Source organism: Crinia signifera, chromosome 19 (assembly GCF_055691185.1).
Source record: "Crinia signifera chromosome 19, ASM5569118v1, whole genome shotgun sequence".
NCBI classification, from domain to species: domain Eukaryota; kingdom Metazoa; phylum Chordata; class Amphibia; order Anura; family Myobatrachidae; genus Crinia; species Crinia signifera.
In genome coordinates, this window is record NC_139226.1 from 144208176 (window position 1) to 144222763 (window position 14588).

General features: G+C 55.2%; 1 protein-coding gene across 1 annotated transcript; it reads left to right on the forward strand.

The window, feature by feature from the left end:
* The first annotated feature begins 738 nt into the window (after window positions 1-738).
* SC5D (sterol-C5-desaturase) lies at window positions 739-14115 on the forward strand. The gene is made up of 5 exons (XM_083163584.1): window positions 739-898; window positions 7242-7459; window positions 7874-8006; window positions 9365-9465; window positions 12572-14115. The coding sequence occupies exons 2-5, from the start codon at window positions 7250-7252 to the stop codon at window positions 12992-12994; spliced, it is 867 nt and encodes a 288-aa protein (XP_083019710.1). The 5' UTR covers window positions 739-898; window positions 7242-7249; the 3' UTR covers window positions 12995-14115.
* Window positions 14116-14588: the final 473 nt, after the last annotated feature.

A 14588-nucleotide genomic window follows, 5' to 3' on the forward strand; every position in this document is an offset into this window, starting at 1 on the left:
TCCACCCTAGTCTGCACCCCCCCAACAAAGTGCCCCCAAGCTGGTACGCCTCCAAATAAGTGCCCCGACGCCATCATGCCCAAAACGAAGTTCTCCAACACAGGACAATGACCTCCATCAAAGTGCCCCGACACTGGCATGCTGCCCCCAATGAACTGCTCAATGCTGGCACACCCCAAACAAAGTGTCCAACACTGTCACACGTCACACCCCACACTGTCACACGTCACACCCGTGACCCCAATGGCACTGGCACGTCCTCAACAAAACGGCCAGACACTTGCACGTCCCCTGTGAACGCCAATCAGGACAGCATGGAGTTTGCTGGAATCCGGCTCAGATCCGGACCAGCTGCTGAGGAGCTGCACTGACATATCATGCACTTCCTTCACACATGCAGGTACATTTACCAAACAGGTGATGTTGCTCATAGCAACCAATCAGATTCTGATATAGAGAGCATTTTATTGGTTGCTATGTGCAACATCACATATTTTCATTGTGCCATCCTTGTTCCTGTCACTCATACACGTAGCCACGCCCAATACTCTCTCGCCGCGCCCACGCCCGGTAATGAGCCCCTCCCCTAGCGACACTTTCTCTGTTCACGTAAGAGGACCCTGCCGACCACGCCCTCTGCCCGCCTTTCCTTCATCTTCGGCGCCTGAGCTATAACAAGGGGTGTATCCCAGGGTGACAGGAGACGGGAGTTCTGCCAATCAGTGGCTTACTTACAGTCACGTGACTGGATTTGTTGCCGGTCTCGCCAGTGGTACGGATCGTGACGTCACATCAGTCCATCTGACTCCGCCCCTCATCGCGTTCTCAGCAGCTCCGGGCCACGCCTTCTGTCACTCGCACCTGCCGGGACATCGCGGACAGAGATACGGACGGACAGGTAACTGGGGGGACACAGGCTGGGGGCGGACAGGTAACTGGGGGGACACAGGCTGGGGGCGGACAGGTAACGGGGGACACAGGCTGGGGAACGGACAGGTAACGGGGGACACAGGCTGGGCATGGACAGGTAACGGGGGACACAGGCCGGGGAACGGACAGGTGACGGGGGACACATGCCGGGGAACGGACAGGTAACGGGGGACACAGGCTGGGGGCGGACAGCTAACGGGGGACACAGGCTGGGGGCGGACAGCTAACGGGGGACACAGGCTGGGGGCGGACGGCTAACGGGGGACACAGGCTGGGGGCGGACGGGTAACGGGGGACACAGGCCGGGGAACGGACAGGTAACCGGGGACACAGGCCGGGGAACGGACAGGTAACGGGGGACACAGGCTGGGCATGGACAGGTAACGGGAGGGGGACACAGGCTGGGGAACGGACAGGTAACGGGGGACACAGGCTGGGGAACGGACAGGTAACGGGGGGACACAGGCTGGGGGCGGACAGGTAACGGGGGACACAGGCTGGGGGCGGACAGGTAACGGGGAATGGACGGGGAACGGACAGGTAACCGGGGACACAGGCCGGGGAACGGACAGGTAACCGGGGACACAGGCCGGGGAACGGACAGGTAACGGGGGACACTGGCTGGGCATGGACAGGTAACGGGAGGGGGACACAGGCTGGGGAACGGACAGGTAACGGGAGGGGGACTCAAGCCGGGGAAAGGACAGGTAACGGAAGGGGAACACAGGCCAGGGAAAGGACCGGTAACGGGGGACACATGCCGGGAAACAGACAGGTAATGGGAGGGGGACACAGGCCGGGGAAAGGACAGGTAACGGGGGACACATGCCGGGAAACAGACAGGTAACCGGGGACACAGGCTGGGGAACGGACAGGTAACGGGGGGACACATGCCGGGGAATGGACAGGTAACAGAGGCCACAGGCTGGGGAAATGACAGGTAACCAGGGACACAGGCCGGGGAACGGACAGGTAACCGGGGACACAGGCTGGGGGCGGACAGTTAACGGGAGGGGGACACAGGCTGGGGAACGGACAGGTAACCGGGGACACAGGCTGGGGAACGGACAGGTAACCGGGGACACAGGGAGGGGGACACAGGCCGGGGAACAGAAAGGTAACGGGAGGGGGACACAGGCTGGGGACGGACAGGTAACGGGAGGGGGACACAGGCTGGGGATGGACAGGTGAAGGGGGTGATACGGACCGGTGGGTGGACAGGTAACGGGGGGTGGGGGCACAGGCTGGGGAAGGGACAGTTAACGGGAGAGGGACACAGGCCGAGGAAACGGACAGTTAACGGGAGGGGGACACAGGCTGGGGAACGGACAGGTAACCGGGGACACAGGCTGGGGAACGGACAGGTAACCGGGGACACAGGCTGGGGGCGGACAGGTAATGGGAGGGGGACACAGGCCGGGGAACAGAAAGGTAACGGGAGGGGGACACAGGCTGGGGACGGACAGGTAACGGGAGGGGGACACAGGCTGGGGATGGACAGGTGAAGGGGGTAATATGGACCGGTGGGTGGACAGGTAACGGGGGGTGGTGGCACAGGCTGGGGAAGGGATAGGTAACGGGAGGGGGACACAGGCCGAGGAAACGGATAGGTAACGGGAGGGGGACACAGGCAAGGGGGTGGACAGGTAACGGGAGGGGACACAGGCTGGGGATGGACAGGTAACGGGAGGGGGGCACAGGCAAGGGGGTGGACAGGTAACGGGAGGGGACACAGGCCGGGGAACGGACAGGTAACGGGAGGGGACACAGGCCGGGGAACGGACAGGTAACGGAAGGGGGACATAGGCCGGGGTATGGACAGGCAAGGCAACGGGGGTGATACAGACCAGTGGGTGGACAGGTAACCGGGGACACAGGCCGGGGAACGGACAGGTAACCGGGGACACAGGCTGGGGGCGGACAGGTAATGGGAGGGGGACACAGGCCGGGGAACAGAAAGGTAACGGAAGGGGGACACAGGCTGGGGACGGACAGGTAACGGGAGGGGGACACAGGCTGGGGATGGACAGGTAACGGTAGGGGGGCACAGGCAAGGGGGTGGACAGGTAACGGGAGGGGACACAGGCCGGGGAACAGACAGGTAACCGGGGGACACTGGCCGGGGAACAGACAGGTAACCGGGGGACACAGGCCAGGGGACATACAGGTAACGGAAGGGGGACATAGGCCGGGGTATGGACAGGCAAGGCAACGGGGGTGATACAGACCAGTGGGTGGACAGGTAACCGGGGACACAGGCCGGGGAACGGACAGGTAACCGGGGACACAGGCTGGGGGCGGACAGGTAATGGGAGGGGGACACAGGCCGGGAAACAGAAAGGTAACGGAAGGGGGACACAGGCTGGGGACGGACAGGTAACGGGAGGGGGACACAGGCTGGGGATGGACAGGTAACGGTAGGGGGGCACAGGCAAGGGGGTGGACAGGTAACGGGAGGGGACACAGGCCGGGGAACAGACAGGTAACCGGGGGACACAGGCCAGGGGACATACAGGTAACGGGAGAGGGACATAGGCCGGGGTATGGACAGGCAAGGCAACGGGGGTGATACAGACCAGTGGGTGGACAGGTAACGGGGGGTGGGGGCACAGGCTGGGGAAGGGATAGGTAACGGGAGGGGGACACAGGCTGGGGATGGACAGGTAACGGGAGGGGACACAGGCCGGGGAACAGACAGGTAACCAGGGGACATACAGGTAACGGGAGGGGGACATAGGCCGGGGTATGGACAGCCAAGGCAACGGGGGTGATACAGACCAGTGGGTGGACAGGTAACGGGGACACAGGCTGGGGAATGGACAGGTAAAGGAAGGGGGACACAGCCGGGGTACGGACAGCCAAGGCAACGGGGGTTGCATAGACCAGGGATTGGACAGGGAACAGGGGGGCCACTGACCGCGGAATGGACAGGTAACAAAGGACTTAAGCTGGGGATCAGCCCAGCAGGGAATGGGCAGCTAATGGATGGGACACAGGTTGAGGAATGGACAGGTTATGGAGGGGACACAGGTTGAGGAATGGACAGGTTATGGAGGGGACACAGGTTGGAGATCAGACAGGTAATGAAGGGGGCAAAGACCAGAGAACAGACTGGTAAGGGGGGGTACACGGACCGGGGAATGAACAGATATTGGAGGGGGCACAGACCAGGGAATGTAACAGGTAACGGGGGGACACAGACCGGGGAACGTGCAGGTAACGGAGATACAGACCGGAGAACAAACAGGTAACTGGGGGAACAAAAAGGTAACGGGGAGAGAGGCAGATTGAGGATATCGGACAGGTAAAGGGGGGGGGGGAGGGACACAGACCTGGGAATGGACAGGGAACAGAGGGGACACAGGCCGGGAAAAAGACAGGTAATGGAGGGGACAACACAGGACGGGGAGCGCACTGGTGATGGAAGGGAGGGGCACAGACCGGGGCACGGATAGGTAATGGAGGGGACAACACAGGACGGGGAGCGCACTGGTGATGGAAGGGAGGGGCACAGACCGGGGCACGGACAGGTAATGGAGGGGACAACACAGGACGGGGAGCGCACTGGTGATGGAAGGGAGGGGCACAGACTGGGGCACGGACAGGTAATGGAGGGGACAACACAGGACGGGGAGCGCACTGGTGATGGAAGGGAGGGGCACAGACCGGGGCACGGACAGGTAATGGAGGGGACAACACAGGACGGGGAGCGCACTGGTGATGGAAGGGAGGGGCACAGACCGGGGCACGGACAGGTAATGGAGGGGACAACACAGGACGGGGAGCGCACTGGTGATGGAAGGGAGGGGCACAGACCGGGGCACGGACAGGTAATGGAGGGGACAACACAGGACGGGGAGCGCACTGGTGATGGAAGGGAGGGGCACAGACCGGGGCACGGACAGGTAATGGAGGGGACAACACAGGACGGGGAGCGCACTGGTGATGGAAGGGAGGGGCACAGACCGGGGCACGGACAGGTAATGGAGGGGACAACACAGGACGGGGAGCGCACTGGTGATGGAAGGGAGGGGCACAGACCGGGGCACGGACAGGTAATGGAGGTACACAATCTGGGGAACAAACAGGTAATGGGTGGAGGGGCAGACTAGGGAATGGACAGGTAATCGGTGGGGGGAGCACAGACCAGGGAATGGACAGGTAAGGGGGGCACAAACCAGCTAATTGACAGGTAAAGGGGACGACACAGTCCAGGGAATGGATAGGTAATAGGGGGACACAGGACAGGGAACAGAGATGTAATGGAGGGGACGACACAGGCCGGGGAGCAGACAGGTATCGGAGGGGAGGGGCACAGGCCCGGGAAACACACACACAGGAAACGGGAGGACACAGGGAGGAGGATTGGTAATGAGGGGGAAACAAAACTAACGGGCAGATAGGTAACAAGGGGACATAGAGATGAAGTGGCGGAGGTGCAGATGAGGTGTGGGCGAGATAAGGTGGTAGAGGTGCAGATGAGGTGTGGGAGGAGATAAGGTGGTAGAAGCACAGATGAGGTGTGGGAGGAGATAAGGTGGTAGAGGCACAGATGAGGTGTGGGTGGGGATAAGGTGGTAGAGGTGCAGATGAGGTGTGGGAGGAGATAAGGTGGTAGAAGCACAGATGAGGTGTGGGAGGAGATAAGGTGGTAGAGGCACAGATGAGGTGTGGGTGGGGATAAGGTGGTAGAGGCGCAGATGAGTTGTGGGGAGAGGCACAGATGAGGTGTGGGTGGGGATAAGGTGGTAAAGGCACAGATGAGGTGGTAGAGGCGCAGATGAGTTGTGGGGAGAGGCACAGGTGGTGTGGGTGGGGATAAGGTGGTAGAGGCACAGATAAGGTGGTAGAGGCACAGATGAGGTGTGGGTGGGGATAAGGTGGTAGAGGCACAGATGAGGTGTGGGCGGGGATAAGGTGGTAGAGGCGCAGATGAGTTGTGGGGAGAGGCACAGATGAGGTGTGGGTGGGGATAAGGTGGTAGAGGCACAGATGAGGTGGTAGAGGCGCAGATGAGGTGTGGGTGGGGATAAGGTGGTAGAGGCACAGATGAGGTGTGGGCGGGGATAAGGTGGTAGAGGCGCAGATGAGTTGTGGGGAGAGGCACAGATGAGATGTGGGCGGAGATAAGGTGGTAGAGGCACAGATGAGGTGGTAGAGGCGCAGATGAGGTGTGGGTGGGGATAAGGTGGTAGAGGCGCAGATAAGGTGGTAGAGGCACAGATGAGGTGTGGGCGGGGATAAGGTGGTAGAGGCGCAGATAAGTTGTGGGGAGAGGCACAGATGAGGTGTGGGTGGGGATAAGGTGGTAGAGGCACAGATGAGGTGGTAGAGGCGCAGATGAGGTGTGGGTGGGGATAAGGTGGTAGAGGCGCAGATAAGGTGGTAGAGGCACAGATGAGGTGTGGGCGGGGATAAGGTGGTAGAGGCGCAGATGAGGTGTGGGTGGGGATAAGGTGGTAGAGGCACAGATGAGGTGGTAGAGGTGCAGATGAGGTGTGGGTGGGGATAAGGTGGTAGAGGCACAGATAATGTGGTAGAGGCACAGATGAGATGGTAGAGGCGCAGATGAGTTGTGGGGAGAGGCACAGATGAGGTGTGGGTGGGGATAAGGTGATAGAGGCACAGATGAGGTGGTAGAGGCGCAGATGAGGTGTGGGTGGGGATAAGGTGGTAGAGGCGCAGATGAGTTGTGGGGAGAGGCACAGATGAGGTGTGGGTGGGGATAAGGTGATAGAGGCACAGATGAGGTGGTAGAGGCGCAGATGAGTTGTGGGGAGAGGCACAGATGAGGTGTGGGTGGGGATAAGGTGGTAGAGGCGCAGATAAGGTGGTAGAGGCACAGATGAGGTGGTAGAGGCGCAGATGAGGTGTGGGTGGGGATAAGGTGGTAGAGGCGCAGATAAGGTGGTAGAGGCACAGATGAGGTGTGGGCGGGGATAAGGTGGTAGAGGCGCAGATAAGGTGGTAGAGGCACAGATGAGGTGTGGGTGGGGATAAGGTGGTAGAGGCGCAGATAAGGTGGTAGAGGCACAGATGAGGTGGTAGAGGCGCAGATGAGGTGTGGGTGGGGATAAGGTGGTAGAGGCGCAGATAAGGTGGTAGAGGCACAGATGAGGTGTGGGCGGGGATAAGGTGGTAGAGGTGCAGCTGAGGTGTGGGTGGGGATAAGGTGGTAGAGGCACAGATAATGTGGTAGAGGCACAGATGAGATGGTAGAGGCGCAGATGAGTTGTGGGGAGAGGCACAGATGAGGTGTGAGGTGCACGTGCAATGTGAGCCAGTGCGTAATTTCTGCTCTTCGCTTTCAGATGCTACAATGGATTTGGTACTAAATGCTGCAGACTATTACTTATTCACCCCCTACGTCTACTCAAGTTCTTGGAGCGAGGATGATCCCTTCCGCCAGCTCATCAGCCTCTTCGTGGTCACCAATCTGGGGGCTCTCATCATTTACTTCCTCTTTGGGGGTCTCAGTTACTATTTTGTGTTTGACCACTCTTTGATGAAGCACCCGCAGTTCCTGGAGGTGAGGAGCTCACTGGTCAGGCTGCAGATGGTTGTGTCTAAAGTAATGGCAATTTCCGTTATAGGACCCAGCTTTGCGTGGTACAGTGGTAGGATGCCACCTTTGTGCGGTACTGTGGTAGGATGCCACCTTTGCGCGGTACAGTGGTAGGATGCCACCTTTGTGCGGTACAGTGGTAGGATGCCACCTGTGCATGGTACAGTGGTAGGATGCCACCTGTGTGCGGTACAGTGGTAGGATGCCCCCTTCGCTATAAGATGGTTCCTGGCATTTCATCTCTACTGTAAGAGATATTAGAAAGTGGAAACATTTAGGGACAAACAGCAGCTGAAGACCACATGAAATCAGAGGATTGGTGCGTGAAAGGCGCCGTAGTACCTCGTATAATCTGATCTGTTTCCTTTCTCTCTCTAGAACCAAGTCCGGCGAGAGATTGTCTTCTCGGTGAAGTCCATGCCGTGGATCAGCATTCCAACAGTCGCCCTATTCTTTGCCGAAGTCCGGGGATATAGTCAGCTCTATGACAACATTGACAGTTCCCCCTACGGTAACACTATCATTGCACCACACATATCGCCCCTCACAGACACATACGGGGAACACTCTCTGACCTATGCGTGATGTTTCCCCCCCCCCCCCCCCCCCCCCCCCCCCCCCCCCCCCCCCCCCCGCTGGGTCACTTTATTTATGGAGAATTAGAATTCTTGTGAAAACAAGAGCCATGTGGGACAAGATACAGATGTAGCACCAGACGCCGGAAGGGAGCACACGCGCACGAGACGCTATCCGTGGCGTCCCTGCCACTCTCCGTGGCATCCCCCCAACCCTCCCTGAAGCAGAGACGGGCAGGGATTCCACCGCTGAGGGACAGGGACGCACGTGCGTGTGAGGCTCGTGCATCCCCGTCAGGTGGAGCGCCTGTGTGCCAGCTGGCGCTGTTTGCTATATTTTATGGTTGAGTCTGGGACCCTGACGGTCAGATACTGACAGCTGCATCATGACTGTCATTTTGCTAAGTAACCCCTGAACCTCCCCTCCTGTAGTCTGACCTCCCCTCCCGGGTGTGGTATAGCTCACAGACAGACCGACTGTCAATTGGTTGACACACGCAAGGTCGACGCTGGGAAAAAGTGGACGGAAAGTTTTCACGCTTTTTATATCAATGTTGACAACATGGCTCAGGCCACGTACCTCGCTGCACACAGTATCCAGACTATTTATCTACAGCAAAAATATAGACAACCATTAGGTCGACACCATTAGTTCGACATGCCATTAGGTCGACAGTCAAAAGGTCGACATGGGGTTTTCCACTGGTTTTTTGAGCCGACATGTGCCGACAGGCGGTATTTCATGCCCTACCATCCACTAGGGCGTGGTGGGAGAATAAAATAGTGTGCCGAGCGCAGCGAGGCGCCGTGCCCGAAGCATTGCGAGCGAAGCGGTTCACTTCAAACTGTGTCCATGTCGAATGTGTCGACATTTGGGTAAAAAAACAGTGGAAAAACCCCATGTCGACCTTTTGGCATGTCGACCTTTTTGCTTGTCTAACTAATGGTTGTCTATCTTTTTGCTGTAGACAAATAGTCCCGCGTCCGCTGCACACTTTACCGTCAGTCAGCATCTTAGTTGGTAAAGTCCAAAAAGGTAGGGAAAAAAGTAAAAAACTAAAGTCAACCTTTTCATGTGACGGCTATTGACATATTGCTCGTTTGACTTTTTGACCATGTCGACCATATTATGTTGACCTAGAGCTTGTGGGGTGTATTGACTAAGATGGGCGGTCTATGAAGAGGAGATGTTGCTATGGGAACCAAGCAGATTATATGATTCTTTTCTAGAAGGTGCTGAATAAGAAGTAGAATCTGATGCCTATATTGTTGCTGATTATTGGTTATTTTGTAGGCTGGTTCGGGGTCATTTTCAGTATGTTCTCCTTCCTCTTCTTCACGGACATGTGCATTTACTGGATCCACCGATTCCTACATCACAAACTGATTTATAAGGTAGAGAACGACGCTTGTATATTACACATTACTGCTTATTTATTGTGCTGTTCCCTCTTACTTACTCCTTAAATTAATTTTAAAAAATAACTTTGAATTAGCTATTGTATCCCCAAGCAACAATCCCTACCCCTGCCCGCAGGTAAATCTGAACTGGTACCCTCTTTATAAGGCTTGGGTCAGAGATGGGCGCAGTAAGTACAGCAGCTGCTGTGCTGAAATGCTGCATCGGCCACCTGCGTAACCTGTGACGGAAGATCAGCACTCCCATGCAGCGGCTTCCTGCCATCGCCCCCCATATGGCCGCAGCGTGTCAGTCAGTCTGCGGCTTAGGGGCACTGCGTGTGCTAACAGCGCAGGTGACATCGGAGTAAATGTCCGTCCTGTAGAAGCAGAGCTCAGCTGTCCCTGGCTGCCCAAGGCTCTGTAAGAAACCCATGCATAATAGAAACCTTCCAGGGATAGTTCCTGACTGCCTTATGTTCCCATAGTGATAAGCACACACTTCTTCAGGATAGAGTTACTGAACTCAACAGGACAGAGCGCCGCTCCGTCTGTGCAGGTCAGAGCGCCGCTCCGTCTGTGCAGGTCAGAGCGCCGCTCCGTCTGTGCAGGTCAGAGCGCCGCTCCGTCTGTGCAGGTCAGAGCGCCGCTCCGTCTGTAAAGAAAACTAAAAATGTTTTTTTTTAAATGGTGCTCTCATAATGTTGGAATTTACAATGTAGACCGTGGACTGACACCAGGGTTAGGCACTAGTGGTATAGTTAGATTAGTGGGAGAGGAGTTTAGGGTTAGGCACTAGGGAGGGGGTTAGGTTACGGGGAGTGGAGGTTAGGGTTGGGCTGTAGCGGGAGGGTTAGGTTACAGTGAGTGGAGGTTAGGGTTGGGCAGTAGTGGGAGGTTAAGGGGAGAGGAGGTTAGGGTTAGGCACTAGGGAGAGGGTTCGGTTATGGGGAGGGGTGGTTAGGGTTGGGCAGTAGGGACAGGGTTAGGTTACAGGGAGAGGTGGTTAGAGACAGGCACTAGGGAGAGGGTTAGGGTTGAGCAGTAGGAAGAGGGTTAGATTACGGTGAGTGGAGGTTAGGGTTGGGCAGTAGCGGGAAGGTTAGGTTACGGGGAGTGGAGGTTAGGGTTGGGCAGTAGCGGGAGGGTTAGATTACGGTGAGTGGAGGTTAGGGTTGGGCAGTAGCGGGAGGGTTAGGTTACGGGCAGTGGAGGTTAGGGTTGGGCAGTAGCGGGAGGGTTAGGTTACGGGGAGTGGAGGTTAGGGTTGGCCAGTAGCAGGAGGGTTAGGTTACGGGGAGTGGAGGTTAGGGTTGAGCAGTAGCGGGAGGGTTAGGTTACGGGGAGTGGAGGTTGGGCAGTAGCGGGAGGGTTAGGTTACGGGGAGTGGAGGTTAGGGTTGGGCAGTAGCGGGAGGGTTACGGTGAGTGGAGGTTAGGGTTAAGCAATAGGAAGAGGGTTACAGTGAGTGGAGGTTAGGGTTAGGCATTAGGGAGGGGGTTAGGTTACGGTGAGAGGCCGTAAGGGTTGGGCAGTAGTGGCAGGTTATGGGGAGGGAGGTTAGGGTTAGGTTACGGGGAGTGGAGGTTAGGGTTGAGCAGTAGCGGGAGGGTTAGGTTACGGTGAGTGGAGGTTAGGGTTGGGCACTAGCGGGAGGGTTAGGTTACGGGGAGTGGAGCTTAGGGTTGGGCAGTAGCGGGAGGGTTAAGTTACGGGGAGTGGAGGTTAGGGTTGGGCAGTAGCGGGAGGGTTAGGTTACGGGGAGTGGAGGTTAGGGTTGGGCAGTAGCGGGAGGGTTAGCTGGAGGGTTACGGGGAGTGGAGGTTAGGGTTGGGCAGTAGCGGGAGGGTTACGGTGAGTGGAGGTTAGTGTTAGGCACTAGCGGGTGGGTTAGGTTACGGGGAGTGGAGGTTAGGGTTGGGCAGTATCGGGAGGGTTAGGTTACGGGGAGTGGAGATTAGGGTTGGGCAGTAGCTGGAGGGTTACGGTGAGTGGAGGTTAGGGTTAAGCAATAGGAAGAGGGTTAGGTTACGGTGAGCGGAGATTAGTGTTAGCCACTAGCGGGAGGGTTAGGTTACAGGAGAGGCCGTAAGGGTTGGGCAGTAGTGGCAGGTTAAGGGGAGAGGAGGTTAGGGTTAGACACTAGGGAGAGGGTTCGGTTATGGGGAGGGAGGTTAGGGTTAGGCACTAGGGAGAGGGTTCGGTTATGGGGAGGGAGGTTAGGGTTGAGCAGTAGCGGGAGGGTTAGGTTACGGGGAGTGGAGGTTAGGGTTGGGCAGTAGTGGGAGGGTTAGGTTACAGGAGAAGCCGTAAGGGTTGGGCAGTATTGGGAGGTTAAGGGGAGAGGAGGTTAGGGTTGGGCAGTAGCGGGAGGGTTAGATTACGGTGAGTGGAGGTTAGGATTGGGCAGTAGTGGGAGGGTTAGGTTACGGGGAGTGGAGGTTAGGGTTGGGCAGTAGCGGGAGGGTTACAGTGAGTGGCGGTTCGTGTTAGCCACTAGTGGGAGGGTTAGGTTACAGGAGAGGCCGTAAGGGTTGGGCAGTAGTGGGAGGTTAAGGGGAGAGGAGGTTAGGGTTGGGCAGTAGTGGGAGGTTAAGGGGGGAGGAGGTTAGGGTTGGGCAGTAGCGAGAGGGTTAGGTTTCGGGGAGTGGAGGTTAGGGTTGGGCAGTATCGGGAGGGTTACGGTGAGTGGAGGTTAGTGTTAGGCACTAGCGGGAGGGTTAGGTTACAGGAGAGGCCGTAAGGGTTGGGAGGTTAAGGGGAGAGGAGGCTGGAGTTAGGCACTAGGGAGAGAGTTACAGGAGGGAAGACCATTAATTAGGAGATGAGGAGAATAGAGGTAGAAACAAAGAATTAACCAGGAAACACCTGTTCCACATAGGCCAATGGAGTGAAGGGTGCAGGAGGAAGAGGACGGTCAGTGATGTAGTAGGAGGTTGGTGTAGATTAGTCCCCATTATACTCTTCAAGAAAGATTGTAGCATCAGACTGTTGATTTTCCCATGCACACCCCTGCACAGGACATGCTGGAACTAGTAGTTCTGCAGAAGCTAAAGATCCATAAGATGCCTACATCTAGTGTATTGTATATTCTATCTTGCAGACGGTCCACAAGCCTCATCACACCTGGAAAGTGACCACTCCGTTCGCCAGCCACGCGTTTCACCCCCTCGATGGCTTTTTACAAAGCTTGCCCTATCACATCTACCCCTTTATCTTCCCCTTACACAAGATAACCTATCTGGGCCTCTACATCTTTGTAAACATCTGGACTGTATCAATTCACGATGGAGATTACCGCGTTCCTAAGTACCTTGAGGATATCATTAATGGCGCTGCCCATCACACCGACCATCACCTGTTTTTTGACTATAACTACGGCCAGTATTTTACTCTCTGGGATAAGATAGGCGGCTCCTACAAGAACCCATCCGCTATGGAAGGAAACGGGCCGCACGATCTATGCAAAAAGCTGGAGGCCGAGAGAACAAATGCAAAAATAAAGGGTGATGTAAAGAGCGAATAAGATCCCAACTCAGCGGGAAGTGAAACATTATAATCCTATTAGCTCAGCACCTTATTACGTTTAATTTCAGGAACTGTTATGTCCGTAGATTAGCCCCTCTCTGCACCATCATTTAATATGCATGGTAAGAGATAACGGACCTAATTCCAACATTAATTCACTGTAACTTCTGTGATTGCGTGGTGGTTATCCCATAAGATAAATTATCCCAGCTTGATAACATCACCGAGAAAAAAACAGAACATTGGAACTCAGGTATTACGTCTGCATTGTTTCTATCCCCCTGGGATTAATCATTAGACCGTACACAAGTTAGGTAAAGTTTTCTTTTATAATGCGATTGTGTCGGTCCTGATGAAAAATAATTGAATACAGTGAAACGCACCAACAGGTTCACAGGAAGTTGATGGAAGACTTTATAACTGTGCGCTTCTTGTCCAGCATGTTTTAGCTGTTTCACTTTTTACAACCATTGTGGGAACCTGTTTTGTTAGGACCAGAAGGCTTTGCAGGTTTGGATTAGTTTATCGGAACAGTGACATTTTTAATGCTCTTTCCGACTCTTGTGTCATGTCTGGATCTGAGATTACGATTTGCCTTCACCAAAATTCCAGTCTGTCCTCGACCTGGTTATACAGAGACTGACAATCTAGAGCAGGCCTAGCCAATCTGTGGCACCAGTTTCTGTAAAACTACAAGTCCCAGCATGCCCTGCCAGTTTTGCCATTTGAGAATAGTAAAACTGTGGCACAGGGCATGCTGGGATATGTAGTTTCACAAGAGTTGGAGAGCCGTAAAATTTGCCAGGCCTGTACTAGAGAACCAGCGCTCCTGGGTCCGGGGTAGTAGTTTGCAGGATGTTAGACTTTAAGTGCTGCATCTGTGGCACTTCCAGTACATTCTCCAAAACCGTACTGGATATCTGGGTGACATCTGCTGCTCCTTAATGCTTTGATTTGTACTTTCATTTCATTGTGTGTATATAATGTATGTATATCCACTGGATAACTGTGCCAATAAAAGGATTGTATATTTTATGTAAAATATAAAGAGATAAAGCAGGTGCTTGGTTACCTTTCATCAAATGAGGAAATTTGTAAAATAAAGTTTTAATAATTTTTTTTTTTTTGTATTTACCGTGCCTATCTGGGGCTGTATGTTACATGCTCCCCCATTGGGTCCTCTTCATTGTGAGTGTCTCCCACCCCCTAATTCCCTATGGAAGACTGCGGTGGTACAGACAGGGTTCGTATTGGTGGCTGACCTCTTCATCCTACACCAGGGGATCCCAACTCTCATACAGGCGTCAGTCTGTGTTACTGGACACTCGGGGCCTGTGGTTGGGAATCACTGCCCTTACAGACAGAGCTCCACTTCCAATGCTGCTGGTAAGTAAGGGGTTCATTTACCAAAGAGGTGAAGTTGCCCCTAGCAACTTATCAGATTCTGTCTATCATATTTCTATTGCATCCTAGAAAGTGATAGAATCTGATTTATTGTTATGGGCAACATCACCTCTTTCCATTTCTAGAAGTAAATCTACCCCTAAGGGTACAGAAGCCTGCGCGCAGTCCAACAGATCTCTGCTGTCCCT